Source organism: Cetorhinus maximus, chromosome 21, assembly GCF_964194155.1.
Source record: "Cetorhinus maximus chromosome 21, sCetMax3.hap1.1, whole genome shotgun sequence".
Classification (NCBI taxonomy): Eukaryota; Metazoa; Chordata; class Chondrichthyes; order Lamniformes; family Cetorhinidae; genus Cetorhinus; species Cetorhinus maximus.
Genome location: NC_135899.1, coordinates 20,257,791 through 20,272,493, shown reverse-complemented (window position 1 = coordinate 20,272,493; position 14,703 = coordinate 20,257,791). Strand labels below are relative to the sequence as shown.

Genomic DNA, 14,703 nt, shown 5'->3' with positions numbered 1-14,703 from the left:
AGGGTCCCACCCAATGCAATAAGCGTATTCATTTTATGGTGGGCTTAAGTTAACTAGGAGTGGATTTGCTATGAACCCTGTCAAATGCTACATTTCCAAACAGCTTACCAAAGAGGAAGGAACACAGACAGGCAGTTGACAACAACAATTTACCTATAGTGAAAATGGAATGTCAGACAGACATAGTCAGTCATGCAGGAGGGCCCAACATGAGGCAGGTAGTTGAGTCCAAATACCCCATTCTGTTTCCTCCAAATATCTGGAGTAACACACAGGGAGCCTGGGATATTTTTAAATACACTATCTTCCCACTCTGCCAGGTTTATGTTTGCATCAGCTGGGACAAATTTCTTACCCGTGCAGTCCCTTGGAGTTGACGATTGAATTCCAGAATGAATTCAAAGTTGTTTTTTGTTAAATTTAAGCATAGGAGCCAGATGATAGCTTCATGTGATCTGTCAGGCTGGGGAAATTTATTAAAGATATTTTGGACATCCAGCATGTATACCTGTCTGTTTCTACATTTTTGTTTAGGCTTTCAATGCCCATTGTAAAAAAAAGCATGGCATTGCGAGGTACGGTTAGTGAGTTAGGGCCTCTATGAAGTGGTAAATGTCTAGGGCGTTTCTGTGCCAAGGGGCTCCAATCTATGTTTATTAAACCACAGGTGAATATAAAAGAAGGTGCAATGGCCTGGGGGAAAAGTAATCAAAAATGTGAATTAAACAATTTGTTATCCGATGGTTAGTTTGCTGCTGCAGAATTAATGTGTGTGTATTTCCATTCCTGCACAGTTGGACTTTTGGAAGGCAGTATACTGATGTACTTGTCGGCACGCACTATAAACTGGAGCGTGGAGGGGAAAGAAAATTGAAATTAGCAAAAAACCAAAAAGAATGCTGGAGCGCTATTGTTTGCGATTAAATTTTAAAAGCAGCTGCAGACGAAAGACGTTTCCAATAAGTTACCTGTGGCCAAGTAGTATTTGCATTTTGCAAATGGAGTATGGGAGGTTTATTTAAAATAAATTCAAACATCCTATTTATAGGAAAGATAAAAGTTTTAATTTACCAATGTCATATACAAATAAATATACAATATAAATATATTATCTCTGCTCTTATCTAGCTAAAAAAAAGTCTACACAAATACAGAAGACAACATTAAGTGACACAATCACATAGTAAACGGGTTAATGAGGTTGAAAACGTAGCTGCTAAAAATCAAAAATAGCCTTAAAAACTGATTTTGATCCATGTTCTGCGCTCATTGAGAACGAGGGAAAATTGTATTGGAAGCTCATTGTTCACCCGTATTCAAAGTCAAATATAAAATGGCTCCTCAATGGCAGTCATACTCCCAGGTTTAAGGCATTCAATGGAACAGTGCTCCTGGATTTAAAGGATGGGACATTCAACTCCTATAGAAAGAAAGAGAAAAGGGAATCAAAATGTTTGCAAACAACTGAAAAAATTTTTGATTATTTTTTCTGACAAAAATTAAAAACAATTTAACACTTGGGTGATGTATATTTGATTTTTCTCTTCACATTATGTTTCACAAGTTTTTTCTTTCAGACAAGAAAAAGCTAATGGCCAAGTTTTTCTTTTTGTGAACCATGTTATCACGCTGTCGAATATGTATTTGATCAGAAACACTAAATATATGGTATTTAATACGCTTTAAATTATCTCTATACATGCAGCACTCAGTATTTCCCTGATTTCCTAAAGCTTAGGCTCTTTTCAAAAGATCATTTATTGCATTTGATAAAGACAAATTGGTTATAAATATTCAACTTTCTAGTGTTAAACCTTTGAATATTTAATTCTCTCTGTTTGAGAGAGATGGTTTTATTTCATTTCCCTTTTAGATATTGAACCGAATTTATGAGAAATAATCCCTTTCATTGGTCTATCTCTAAGAACAAACACACTGTGACATGCATGCATTTTGCTCAGTACAGCAGATACTGGAGCAGTTCTCATTTTTACACTAATTACTCTCGAACAGCAAAATGAAACAGAATTCCAATTTCTTACTACAATATGCAAAAACTAAAAGGGACATTTATTTACAGAGAGGTTCAGAGCAAAACAGCTGCATATCTAACTTGCCACTTATATTTGATCACAATACTTACAGCACATTAAAGTTCATGATCTTATGCACTGGAATGTACTGCCTGGGATCCAGTTGTCCAAGTATGTTTGCATTTTCTACCTGTTGATGTGAACATACAATGAATTATATTGCTGCAAAAAAAAAATGAACTGACAAAACTTTTCATTCAATTTATTAGAATATGAGTCTGCAATTCTTCCTCCCTACCAAAACATTTTCTCCATCAAATTTTACCATGCAGCATGCCAAAGTTGAACAGCTCCCTTGTCCATATTACTAATCTGCTTATTTTACTGCCACCACTAAAGAAAGGAATGTTACATTCGAGTGCTCCTTCCAAACATTAGACAGTGTCCTGTAGTCTCAGGTCCGTTTTATAAATCAGCAAACAGGGTTGAGCCAGTCAAAAGAAGGTGAGTGTAGGAAGGAGAAAAAGCACGGCAGATCAACCAGTCACACAAAAAAATATAAACAAAAACTGACTTTACAATCTAAAGTCAATGCTGCAATCAACAAGGCAAAGGCAGGTCCCAGGAACAACTAAACACCAAGCAGGAAAGTCAGGGAACTTTCCAGTTAATTAGCTTCAGAGAAATTACTGCAAAGAAAAGTGTATTTAGCCTGATAACAGGGAGAGTGCAAATGCTTTATTTTCTATGTTATAAGGAGCATTTGAAAATAGTTTAGAATTCTCTGGCTGACATTTCCTTTGGAAGACAAGCCAGCCCATTGGTTTATAATTGGCTTCATCGCTCATGAGTGTTCATCATTTGGTCTTTCAGAAGTTTGAAGAAAGAGATGTGGGTGGCATGTGTAAAATTAAATACATAGTTCATTCAATAAATGGATTTCATTGTTATCACTCCCAGGTCACACTATAATGTGACTAGATATTGTCCAGTAAAGGTAGACTCCTGATCATAAGGAGTGTGGAGTCTACTTACACATGAGCCAGGTGGCACTGAATCAAAATGAGAATATACACTGCGGACCTTAAACGCCCATCCAGCCAACCCATAACCAAACATATTATATCAGAGTTCCAATGTGTCAAACTGCCAGGTTATTAAATGGAGTCCTTTCATTCATTTAACAAAACTCCAAAGACAAATGTTAGAAGGAAGAACTTTGCCAGGATTTCCCATTTCAGCAGCCCTGACACAAACCAGGCAATAATATCAGTATAGTGCACACTATCAGCTCAAAGTTTCTCCAATCACTAAAAATTAGTGGATAATTAGTTATGTGTTAGCCGCTAGAGGTACAGAATTCCCAATGTGTACTCCTGGTGGGCTCAAGGAGTGAGTGAAGTGAGAAATCCCAGTCACAATTCCTTCCCACAGCACCTGGTATCCATTACAACACTTTTGAAGCAACCTGTAACTGCATCAATACTTACATTTACTGTAATGTGCACAGACCATCAAGAAAATTATCACCACTGCCAGCAGCAGCACCACAACAGGAATTACAATCATTTGTACACTGGCTGCTGGCTCTGATGGATCACACTCTTGACCTGCAATGGATATCATAGAAGTAAATGAGCTGCAGTCCTAATGGGCACATTAGTTGAAAGGCTCACTTTTATATATTCAAGACAGTTACAATAAATAAGTGATATAATATATATTCTTTGACTCAAGTTACAACACACAAACCATTAGAAAAATTAACCCTCATTAGGGGCATGTCTATTATGTCACAACCACTAGAAATCTTTGGTTCCCAACTTGTACTGTCTGCTCCATCCCCTGTATATTTGTTATGAAGATCCTGTGGTTTAAAAACAATCTCACCAACAGAATACACATTGTCCTTGTAAAACAACACATCATCTGATGCACTGTGAGCAACATTGTGACAGATCCGTTTTAAAGAATACATTTTGACTCCTGATGACCGTAATGTAATTTCTGAAACTACAGCTGCTTATACAAAACAGAATCAGTCAGAATTGCAGCCAACTAAGAGAGCTTCATCCACTGGGAGCATCTGTTATACATCTGGGCACCATTTTCTGTCCATGAATGAGAATTGAGTCACGGGCAACAGGCTTTTGAATTTGCCCTGGGTTCTTTGTGAGCCAAACTCCGATACTCTGGCGCTGAAAAGGAAAATCTGCGTCATGGTTGTAAGGCATCCATTGTCCGCTGACTTAATGCAGCGAGGGTTGGCAGGGGGAGATGAAAAGAAACACTGCTTTTCCACAAAGGAGACTGTGGAGGGAATAATATAATTCATACAATCCAGGCACTACTGATCAGATTGTCTAAACTGCTCAATTTACATTCATGTAGGATTGTTAGATAATTAAATAACTGAAGTAACCATAATAGAAAGGTTATTAGTTATAATCTATTCATTTATAGGGTAATATTGTCCAAAGCTCACAGCACCAAAATATACACTTTTAATCTGGTGCCAAAGCAGAAAAGTTAATTCTGAGGCAACTGAATTTTCTTGAACCATTGATTGCATCCTAGCTTACCAGAGCTTTGATCAGTGCCTGTGGCAGAACCAGGATTCTGTGCCATACAGCAGGCCGGTGAGGATAAAGGTGAGGTAGCGTTTGACTTAATTTTCAGCTTAATGCCATTCTGCTTCCAGACATGATCCTGGAGCCAGCTGTAGGCAGAACTTGCTTTCTGGATGTGTCCATTTATATTTTCAATATAATCATCCCTAAAGAGCTCACTAAGATGTGAGAATTTTTCTACAACCTCGAGACTGATGCCATCAATGGTTATATCTGGTGCTTCATAACAGTGTGCTTGGGGCTTCCACCAGACACCTGAGGTCCAGCATGAAAACGCTACAGCAGGACAAAAAAAAATCACATAGTGAGGTCCTGCATTATGCTGATCTCAACAGCACGGAGACCACCCCCTGCAGAAAATTCAGCTTCGATGGATCTGCCATGTCTCCCACATGGGTGACTATGGAATCCCCCAAACAATACAAGGAACCCAAGGAATACAAGGAACCCAAGCAATACAAGGAACCCAAGCAATACAAGGAACCCAAGGAATACAAGGAACCCAAGGAATACAAGCATTATAGGACTGACAATTTGTGTATTTAATCTCCTGCCCCATCTGAAATCTTCCTTCCATTGTTAAAATTCTGTCCTTAGAGGCTATAGACCCCCAAATAGTGGAAGGGAGTTAGAAGAGCAAATATGTAGACAGATTTCTGGGTGCAAAAACAATAGGGCAGTAATCGTTGGGGACTTCAGCTACCCTAAAATCAATTGGGATACAAACAGTGTGAAGGGCACAGAGGGCGCAAAATTCTTGAACTGCAATCAAGAGAAATTTTTCAGCCAGCAAGTAACAAGCCCATCGAGGGGGAGCGCAATTCTAGATTTAGTCTTAGGAAATGAAACTGTGCAAGTGGATGAAGTAGCCGGTGGATGGGGGGGGGGGGGGGGGGGGTGGGGGGAAACATTTTGGAGATAGTGACCATAATAGAGTTTGATTTAGCATCATTATGGAAAAGGACAAGGATAGAACAGGAGTTAAAAGTTCTCAAATTGACAGAAGACAAATTTTACAAAGCTGAGAGGTGAGCTGGCGAGAGTGGACTCGATACAGCTTTTAGAAAGAAGAACTGCGTGAAATCAGTGGGAGGCAAAGGTGAGATTCTATGGGCACAGTGTAGACATGTCCCCACAAAGAAAAAAGGTTGGTACTGCCAAATCTGTGCCCCCTGGTTATCCAGAAGTATACAGGCCAAGATAAAGCAGAAACTGAAAGCTTATGACAGTCACAAAAGACTTCATACTGTAAAAAGCTTAGAGGAGTATAGAAATTACAGGGGTGAAGTTAAAATGGAAATCAGAAAATCAAGAGAGGATACAAAAAAAATATTGGCAGGTAAAATCGAAGAAAATCCTAAGATGTTTCACTCATACATTAAGAGCAACAGAATAACTAAGGAAAAGGTAGGGCCTATCAGAGATATACATGGTAACTTGTGGATGGATGCAGAAGATGTGAGTAGTGTTCTCAATGAGTTCTTTGTCTCTGTCTTCACTAAGGAGAGGGGTGATGCAGACATTCTAATTAAAAGGAAGGGGAACGCGAAATATTAGATACAATAAGCACAGTGAGAGGGGAAGTATCGGAGGGGCTGGCATCCTTGAAGGTGGATAAATCACCAGGGCCGGATGGATTGTATACCAGGCTTTTGAAGCCATGGGGAAGGAATAATGGATGCTCCGAGGATAATTTTCCAATCCTCACTGGAATCAAGCAAGGTCCCAGAGGATTGGAGGTCTTGGAACATTGTACCAATATTTAAAAATATGGCGCGAGGGATAAGCCAGAAAATTGGAGGCCGGTCAGTCTGTCTTCATTGGTGGGCAAGTTATTGGAAACAATTCTGAGACATAGGATAAACTGTCACTTAGAAAGGCACAGATTGATCAAAGTATGGTTTTGTGAGGGGAAGATCATGTCTTACTAACTGAATAGAATTCCTTGAGGAAGTAAGGAGGATTGATGACGGTATCGCAGTGGATGTTGTCCATTTCAGTAAGGCATTTGACAAGGTCCTACTGAACAGACCAGCCAGGAAAGTAAGATCTCAGGGGATACAGGGGAAGGTGGCAGGTTGGATTTCAAAATTAGCTCAGTGGCAGGAAACAAAGGGTAATGGTTGATGGATGTTTTTGCGAATGGAAAACGATTTCCAGTGGTGTTCCACAGGGGCCAGTATTGGGGCCCTTGCTGTTTGTTGTATATATTCATGATTCAGACTTACATGTAGGCGACATGATTGGGAAATTTGTAGATGACACAAAAATTAGCCATGTAGTTGATAATGAAGAGCATAGCTGTCAACTCCAGAATGTATCAATGGTTTGGTTGAGTGGGAAGAGAAATGGCAACTGGAACTCAAACTGGAAAAGTGAGAGATAATGCATTTGGGGAGGGCAAACAAAGCCAGGGAATACTCATTAAACAGGAAGTTATTGAGGGGAGTTGAGGGAGTGAGAGACCCTGCAGTGCATGTCTACAGGTCCTTGAAGGTGGCAGGACAGTTGGACATGGTGGTCAAGAAAGCATATAGAATGCTTTCCTTTATTGGACGAGGTATTAAATACAAAAGCAGGGATGTAATGATGGAACCGTGCAAAATGCTAGTTAGGCCACAGCTAGAATTGTGTACACGGCTCTGGTCACAATATTACAGGAAGGACATAATTGCTGTGGATTGAGTGCAGAGAGGGAGACTTACAAAAACGTTGCCAGGACTTCAAAATTGCAGCTGTGAGTGATTGGATAGTCTAGACTCTTCATGACTGATGAAGAGTCATACGGACTCAAAAGGTTAACTCTGTCCTCCTCTCCACGGATGCCGTCAGACCTGCTGAGCTTTTCCAGCAATTTTTATTTTTATTTCAGATTTCCAGAATCCGCAGTACTTTGCTTTGATATTATGGATACGCAAGAGTTGTTTTCCTTCGAACAGGAGGCTAAGGGGTGACCAAATTGAGGTGTACAACATTATGAAAGGCCTAGATAGGGTAGACAGGAAAGACTCGTTTTCCCTAGCTCAGGGGTGAATTACCGGGGGCACAGATTTAAGGTGATTGGTAAAAGGATTAGAGGGGAGCACCCAGAGGGTGGTGGTATCTGGAATTCACTGCCTATGTTGGTGGTTGAAGCTGAAACGCTCAACTCATTTGAAAAGGCACCTAGATCGGCATTCGAAATGCTGTTACCCGCAAGGCTTCAGACCAGGTACTGGAAAGTGGGCTTAAAATGAGCGGCTAGTTTTCCTTTTTCACTTTTTTGACTGGCGCAGACACAATAGGCTGAATTGCCTCTTTCGGCACCATAACTTTTCTATGGTTCCAAGTCCTCTTCATTCTGCCCAACAATCTATCAGGGCTTCTCTGATCAGAAGGGTGCGCGACACCGCAGCAATATTCCATTTCCTGCATTGGGAGCCTGTTTACTCTGAAGAAAACTGCGAGATTTTTTTATTCTGGTGCTGGGTGTGCAACAGGACATTTTACACTACCAATCTGTGATTTCCCATCCTACTTCTTTCCCTTGTCATGGAAAGATACAATATTCTTACATTAACACATCTTTAGCAAGACAGAGTTCAATGCACATCAGTGGAATATTGATTTCAACTATTAAATGGAATTGACTGACTGGCTTGACTCACCATTCACAGAAAGAGAGTGTGAACTCTTGCTAACAGGGTTCTCCACGCTGCAAGTGTAGTTTCCACAGGTTGATTTATTGGCTTCAAAAATAATCAATGTGCTGTTGCTTTGCACCAACTGATAATGTTGGCCATTCACTATCATTTCACCATCCTTCCACCACTGAATGGAACTCGCGTTCCCCGAAGGAACTTGACAAGTCAGTTCAATGGTGGTATTCACACAGGAATCATTGATCGAAGGTTCAGATAGTGGCTCTGCAGGAGACAATGAATGAACAGCTAATAGGACTGTGCATAAGGACATCACCGCTTCACATTAAGTTAAGGTAGTTAACTAAAAAGAGCTCTGCCCTTCACACGTGCCTCACTACATCAATCCGGAACTGAACTTCCAATGCCATAACCCTATCACAAAAACTGTCAGCATCGTCTAGGTGCTGCGCAATGGCACTGCCGCCAATTCCCACTATCACTCCACTTCTTTAAAACACAAAATCCTGCACATGCTGGATACAAAATGCTCAAAACCCTCAATTAATCAGGCAGCATTTATGGAGAGAGAAACAGTTAACATTTTCCACATTCCAAAAGGTCATCAGTCTGAAATGTTTTCCCTGCTTCTTTCTTCACAGAAGCAGCTCAACTTGCTGAGCTTGTCCAGCATTTTATGCTTTGGTCGACAGGTGGACTGTACATGGCCACTTTAGGATTATCTTTCTTTTCTGTGTAAATGACATTGTCATCACTACACTGGAGCAGCTTGGCTCTGGGAGCAACAAACTCTGAGTGGGTCTTCTGCATTTCCTCCGGTAAGTTTGCTGTGCCTCATGTGCTGAGGCACTTCCCCATTGCATGTAGCGTGAACCATTCAATTATTTCTTTAAAAAGGAGAGGAATAAACCCAGCAACTACAGGTCAGGCAGCCTAATGGAAGTGGTGGGAAAGCTTTTAGAAACAATAATCCAGGACAAAATTGGTTGGCACTTGAAAAATAATTGAAAGTAAGCATGGATTGGTTAAAAGGTAAAGGTTGAGTTGACTAATTCAGTTCATTGATGTAGTAACAGAGGTGGATATGTGCAGTATGACTGCGTTCTTTTCGTTCTTGAGATCTGATCGAGTTAGGTACTGAAGTGGAAGCAATTAAGTGCAGACCTGAGAAGTGGTTGAGTGTATTATTAAAATGATCACTTAAGCTTTCATATCTTTGCTCCATTTGTGGTTCTGTTCTACAGGAATCCATTTGAGCTTTTAACCTGGGGTCATAGAGCCTTGATGCCTCAGTATTTTAAATGTATCTCTACTCATATTATTGCCGAGATCACCCTGAGCCTCACCAGTGATTATTTAAGAAGTTTCAAAATGTAAGGAGTTTCAAAATGTTTGGTGGCATCTGAAGTGTTGACCATAAAAGAGGTGAATGGGATCAGATGAGAGCGGGGAAGTTACAACAGGCAGAATACCGATGAGAGCTGTGTGGACAAAAGTTCTTAAAGTCCACATATAGATGTTAAAGCTCTGGGGAAGGATTAATGAATTGAGTTTATTCAGTTGTCAGAGGCTGTGGACTTCCAAAAAAATGTAGAAGTACCAGTTGTACCCCATCCTCCTCAGTTGCCTCCCAGGTTTCCAGCTTCCTGTCAGCACTGAGCAACCAAGAGAAAAAAAATAATGCTTAAGACAAGGCAATGCGAGCAGTCCAATAAAATTATCATGTCAAATACAAATGCTTTGGGGGGCAATTTGGCAGTTGTGGATTGAACTCAAGGTTTTATTCCATACACACCTCCTGATCCTGCCAGCCTCCCTCTGCCTCATCCTCACACCAACCTTATCCCCTCCATGCTACTCTCTCCTCATCTTCCATCCTATCTCTCCTCTTCCCACCTTAACCTCAATCCTTTCTTCATCTATTCCCCCTACTCCATGGGATAAGAAACATATCGCAGCAATGGACAGGAACTGAAAGGCTACAATCAATTTTTTCGCATTTCATTTTTGTCTTTCTTTACAGGTAAGGAATCTAGTTTTGTCTTCAACAAAAGCAACAACCACAAATCCTATGTCATGTTTCTTAAGTTTGGTAGTCAATAATTCACAAGCTGCATCACTTTCAAAGTTATGGAATTACTTACCAATGAGTTTCAAAACTCGACTTCCTCTCAGTTTTCCATCTACAGTGATTTTATAAACTCCTTGGTCTCTAGATTTTGCATTAATTATTCTCAGAGAGCCAGTGGACACATTAAAACATAAACGTAATTTGAACTGTTCATTTGGCTCCAGTTTAGAGTAATTAGGAACATAATCCAAGATAGTAAGAAGTCTTCTATCACTGCCAGTGAACTCCCATACAACATCATTTTTGCTCAGATCAGCTTCAATTTTAGGATCCAGTAAAGGTGATGAACCATCGACACCAAATACTTCTTCCTGTCCAACTGATCGACAAAAAAATGTAAGTTAAACTCTGGCAATGAAACAGTGAAATGCCAAGAAAAACTACAGTAAATGACAGCACATGTTATATCAGTAAATATTCAGTTATTGATTGGGAGTTCAGGACCTGGATTTCTGGGTGTAGAGTTTCCACTCATTTACGTTAGCAATACCGGTGTAATCTGGGAAAAATCAACCAAATCAGTTCAAAGTATCAGGAAAATTTGAACAGGGGCGTTACACAAAGTGAACCTTCAGAAAAGGAACTCCATGAGGACATAGACAGGATAGTAAAATGGGCAGACATGTGCCTGATGAAATTTAATGCATAAGTGTGAACTGTTACATTCTGCTGCTGAAACACAAGAGAGAAATGGACTGTGAATGGAGGGTCAGCTCCTTGTTTCACTTTCACTAAGTGAATCTTTCACTTCCCTTAGTGGCAATTTGAAAACTGGCTCCGTGAGCATGGCAGGCTGGATAGTGAGCTAGGGGTTGGACTAGCCTGCTACATTGCAACCATCTGAACGCACAATGAAGTGATAAAGGAAAAGACAAAATCAACCCAGCAAAACAAAAATTAGAGCAAAGGGGAGGCCGAGGTTATGATCAAAAGCTGTTGATGTCAATGTTGAGTTCAGAAGGCTGGAGAGCGCCAAGTTGAATGATGAGGTGTTATTCCTCAAGGTGCCTCATAAAACCATTTTGGAAAATCCTAGGATTTTTAAGGAGAAATATAACTAAATACAGCATAAATGTCAAGATTTCTGCTGACAAGACTTTGGTCCCATCTCAAATTGGAGATGCAGCAACAGTCTGGAGCCCCTACCAAGTCTACCTTGGAAACAAACCGGAAATAGTTTGACAGAACTGGTCGTCTTCAATGGCTGTCTAGGATATCCAGTGTTATGTCTATGATGAACTTTCTGGAGAGGCATACATGACAATGAAGACAGCCGAGTAGGCTTACACTGTTCTACAAAGCAGTTCACCATGAAGTTACTGTTGACACCCCATCATGTGTTCAAACAAGTCGTCCACTGCAAGAGTAAAAACACCAACCTCTCCAATGTTACACACATCCAAACCACTTCATACCAAATAGCACAAAAGACTGGAATTATTCCTCAGAAAAAACTATATGCCTGTGAAGTGACTTGGTGAAAGAAACACGGAAAAGGCAAACAAAAAGATAGCCTGCATAATGGTTGCCGTACCATGTACGGACAATGATGCTGCACAGCGACGTGCAGATGTTATTCTGAGATTGAGAGCCAGTTGTGAACACAATGTGAAAAGAAGCAGATTTTTAAAATTGAATAAGATGGAAATGAATTCAGATGGTGAGATGCAAGTCATATGTTGGAATGCATCCAGCATAAAACATTTCCCCTCTTACATTTACAACACAAATGGCTATTTGGTCCATGATGTCTTTGCTGCTCCTTTTGCATTCTTGAATGGTCTTTGAATAGTGATTCTCTGGCTATGATTCAATAGCTCTTTTAACAATGGAGAGCAGGACTCAATACAGCCTTGTGTGGTCTAACCAGATCTGGCAATGGATCACTGAATCAGCCCTTCGTCACTATAGGAAATGTTATCTCCGTATCCACTCCATTAAAACTTCTCAATTTTAAAAACCTCTAATGGGTCACCCTTCAGATTAATTTCATGGCTGATCTGATTGTAACCTCAACTTCACATTCCCTCCTACCCCCAATAACCTTTCATCACCCCCTCTTGCTTATCAAGAATCTATCTAGCACTGCCTTAAAACTATTCGAAGACGTTATTCCTCAAAAGGCTGTGGAAGCAGAGTTCCAAAGGCTCACCACCTTCAGAAAAAAAATTCTCATCTGTCTTCAATGAGCAGCTCCTTATTTTTAAAAAGTGACCTCTAGTTCTAGATTCTCCTACATTCACCTTCTCAAGACCCCTCAGGATCTTAACACTGTTTCAGTCGTCACTTCTTACTCTAAATTCCTGTACTGAGTTGCAGTCTTCCCATTATTGACTATCCACCTCAATTTGTTGCTTTCTACAAATTTTGCTTTTGGTTTCAAAGTTCAAATCTTTCATGTAAATTGTGAACAGCAGTGGTTCCAGCACTGATTTTGTGGAACACCACTTCTCACCTTCTGCCACTCTGAGGAACTACCCTTTACTTCAACTCTGTTTACCGTCTTGAAGCTATCTAGCAACCTATTCTGCCACTTGGGTCCTCTGACTTCCAATACACTGACCTTATTCATTCTTCTGTATGGGCACTTTATCGAAGGTTTTTGAAAATCCAAATAAATTACATCAACTAGCTAATAGTATTTACAGGTTACTGCCAGTTATAGGCTGGATACCAGGGCATTACATTTTTAAAAAAAATTCATTCACAGCACATGGGCTTCACTCGCTGGGCCCATCCCATTTATTGCCCATCCCTTGTTGCCCCTGAGGTGGTGGTGAGCTGCCTTCTTGAATCACTGCAGTCCATGTGGTGTATGTATATCCACAGTCCCGTTAGGAAGGGAGTTGCAGGATGTTGAGCCAGCGACAGTGAAGGAAGGGCAATATATTGCCAAATCAGGATGGTGAGTGGCTTGGAGAACTTCCAGGTGGGTGGTGCTCCCATCAGTCTGCTGCCCTTGTCCTTCGAGATGATAGCGGTCGTGGGTTTGGAAGGTGCTGTCTAAGGAGCCTTGGTAAATTCCTGCAGAGCATCTTGTAGATGGTACACACTGCTGCTACTGTGCGTCGGTGGTGGAGGGAATGAATGTTTGTGGATGTGGTGCCGATCAAGCAGCCTTCTTTCCCTTGGATGGTGTCGTGCTTTGAGTGTAGTGGAAGCTGCACTCATCCAGGCAAGTGGGGAGCATGCCATCACACTCCTGCCCTATGTCCTGTAGATGGAGGACAGGCTTTTTTGGTGGTGGGAGGGGGGGGCGTCAGGTGGCGAGTTACTCATCACATGATTCCTAGCCTCTGACCTGTTCTTGTAGCCACAGTATTTACATGGCTAGTCCAGTTCAGTTTCTGGTCAATGACGACCCCCAGGATGATGTTGATAGTTGGGGATTCAGTGATGGTAATGCCATTGAACATCAAGGGGCAATGGTTGGATACTCTTTTGCTGTAGATGGTCATTACCTGACACTTGTGGCGCGAATGTTACTTGCCACTTGTCAGCCCAAGCCTGGATATTGTCCAGGTCTTGCTGCATTTGGACATGGACAGCTTCACTATCTGAGTTGTCGCGAATGGTGCTGAATATCGTGCAATCATCAGCGAACATCCCCACTTCTGACCTTATGATGGAAGGGAGGTCACTGATGAAGCAGCTGAAGATGGCTGGGCCAGGAATGCTAGCCTGAGGAATTCCTGCAGTGATGTCCTACAGCTGAGGTGACTGACCAACAACCACAACCATCTTCCTTTGTGCTTGGTATGACTCCAAACAATGGAGTTTCCCCCCTGATTCCCATTGACTCCAGTTTTGCTAGGGCTCCTTGTTGCCACACTCTGTCAAATGTTGCCTTAATGTCAAAGGCAGTCACTCTCACATCATCTTGGGGGTTTAGCTCTTTTGTCCATGTTTGAACCAAGGCTGTATTGAGGTCAGGAGCCGAGTGGTGCTGGCTGATCCTAAATTAGGCGTCAGAGTAGGTTATTGCTAACCAAGTGCCGCTTGATAGCACTGTCCATGAGCCCTTCCATTACTTTACTGATGATCGAGAGTAGACTGATGGGGCAATAATTGGCCAGGTCGTATTTGTCCTGCTTTTTTGTGGACTGGACATATCTGGGCAATTTTCCACAGAGCTGGGTAGATGCCAGTGCTGTGGCTGTATTGGTACAGCTTGCCTAGAGCCGTGGCAAGCTCTGGAGCACAAGTCTTCAGTACTATTGCCAGAATATTGTCAGGGTCCAAAGCCTTTGCAGCATCCAGTGCCTTCA

At 41.3% G+C, this 14,703-nt stretch overlaps 1 protein-coding gene across 2 annotated transcripts in view; it reads right to left on the bottom strand.

Moving 5' to 3' along the window:
* Positions 1 to 713: 713 nt before the first annotated feature.
* The window catches only part of LOC144695748 (T-cell surface antigen CD2-like), a 41,102-nt gene continuing 27,112 nt past the window's right edge, over positions 714 to 14,703 (bottom strand). For both annotated transcript variants that reach the window (XM_078566720.1, XM_078566719.1), the window contains exons 2-6: positions 10,449 to 10,754; positions 8,311 to 8,568; positions 3,524 to 3,643; positions 2,144 to 2,223; positions 714 to 1,420 (exon numbers count right to left, since the gene is read on the bottom strand). In XM_078566720.1, the coding sequence (XP_078422846.1) occupies positions 2,165 to 2,223; positions 3,524 to 3,643; positions 8,311 to 8,568; positions 10,449 to 10,754 (743 nt within the window). In that variant the 3' untranslated portion in view covers positions 714 to 1,420; positions 2,144 to 2,164. The remainder of the gene's footprint in view (positions 1,421 to 2,143; positions 2,224 to 3,523; positions 3,644 to 8,310; positions 8,569 to 10,448; positions 10,755 to 14,703) is intronic.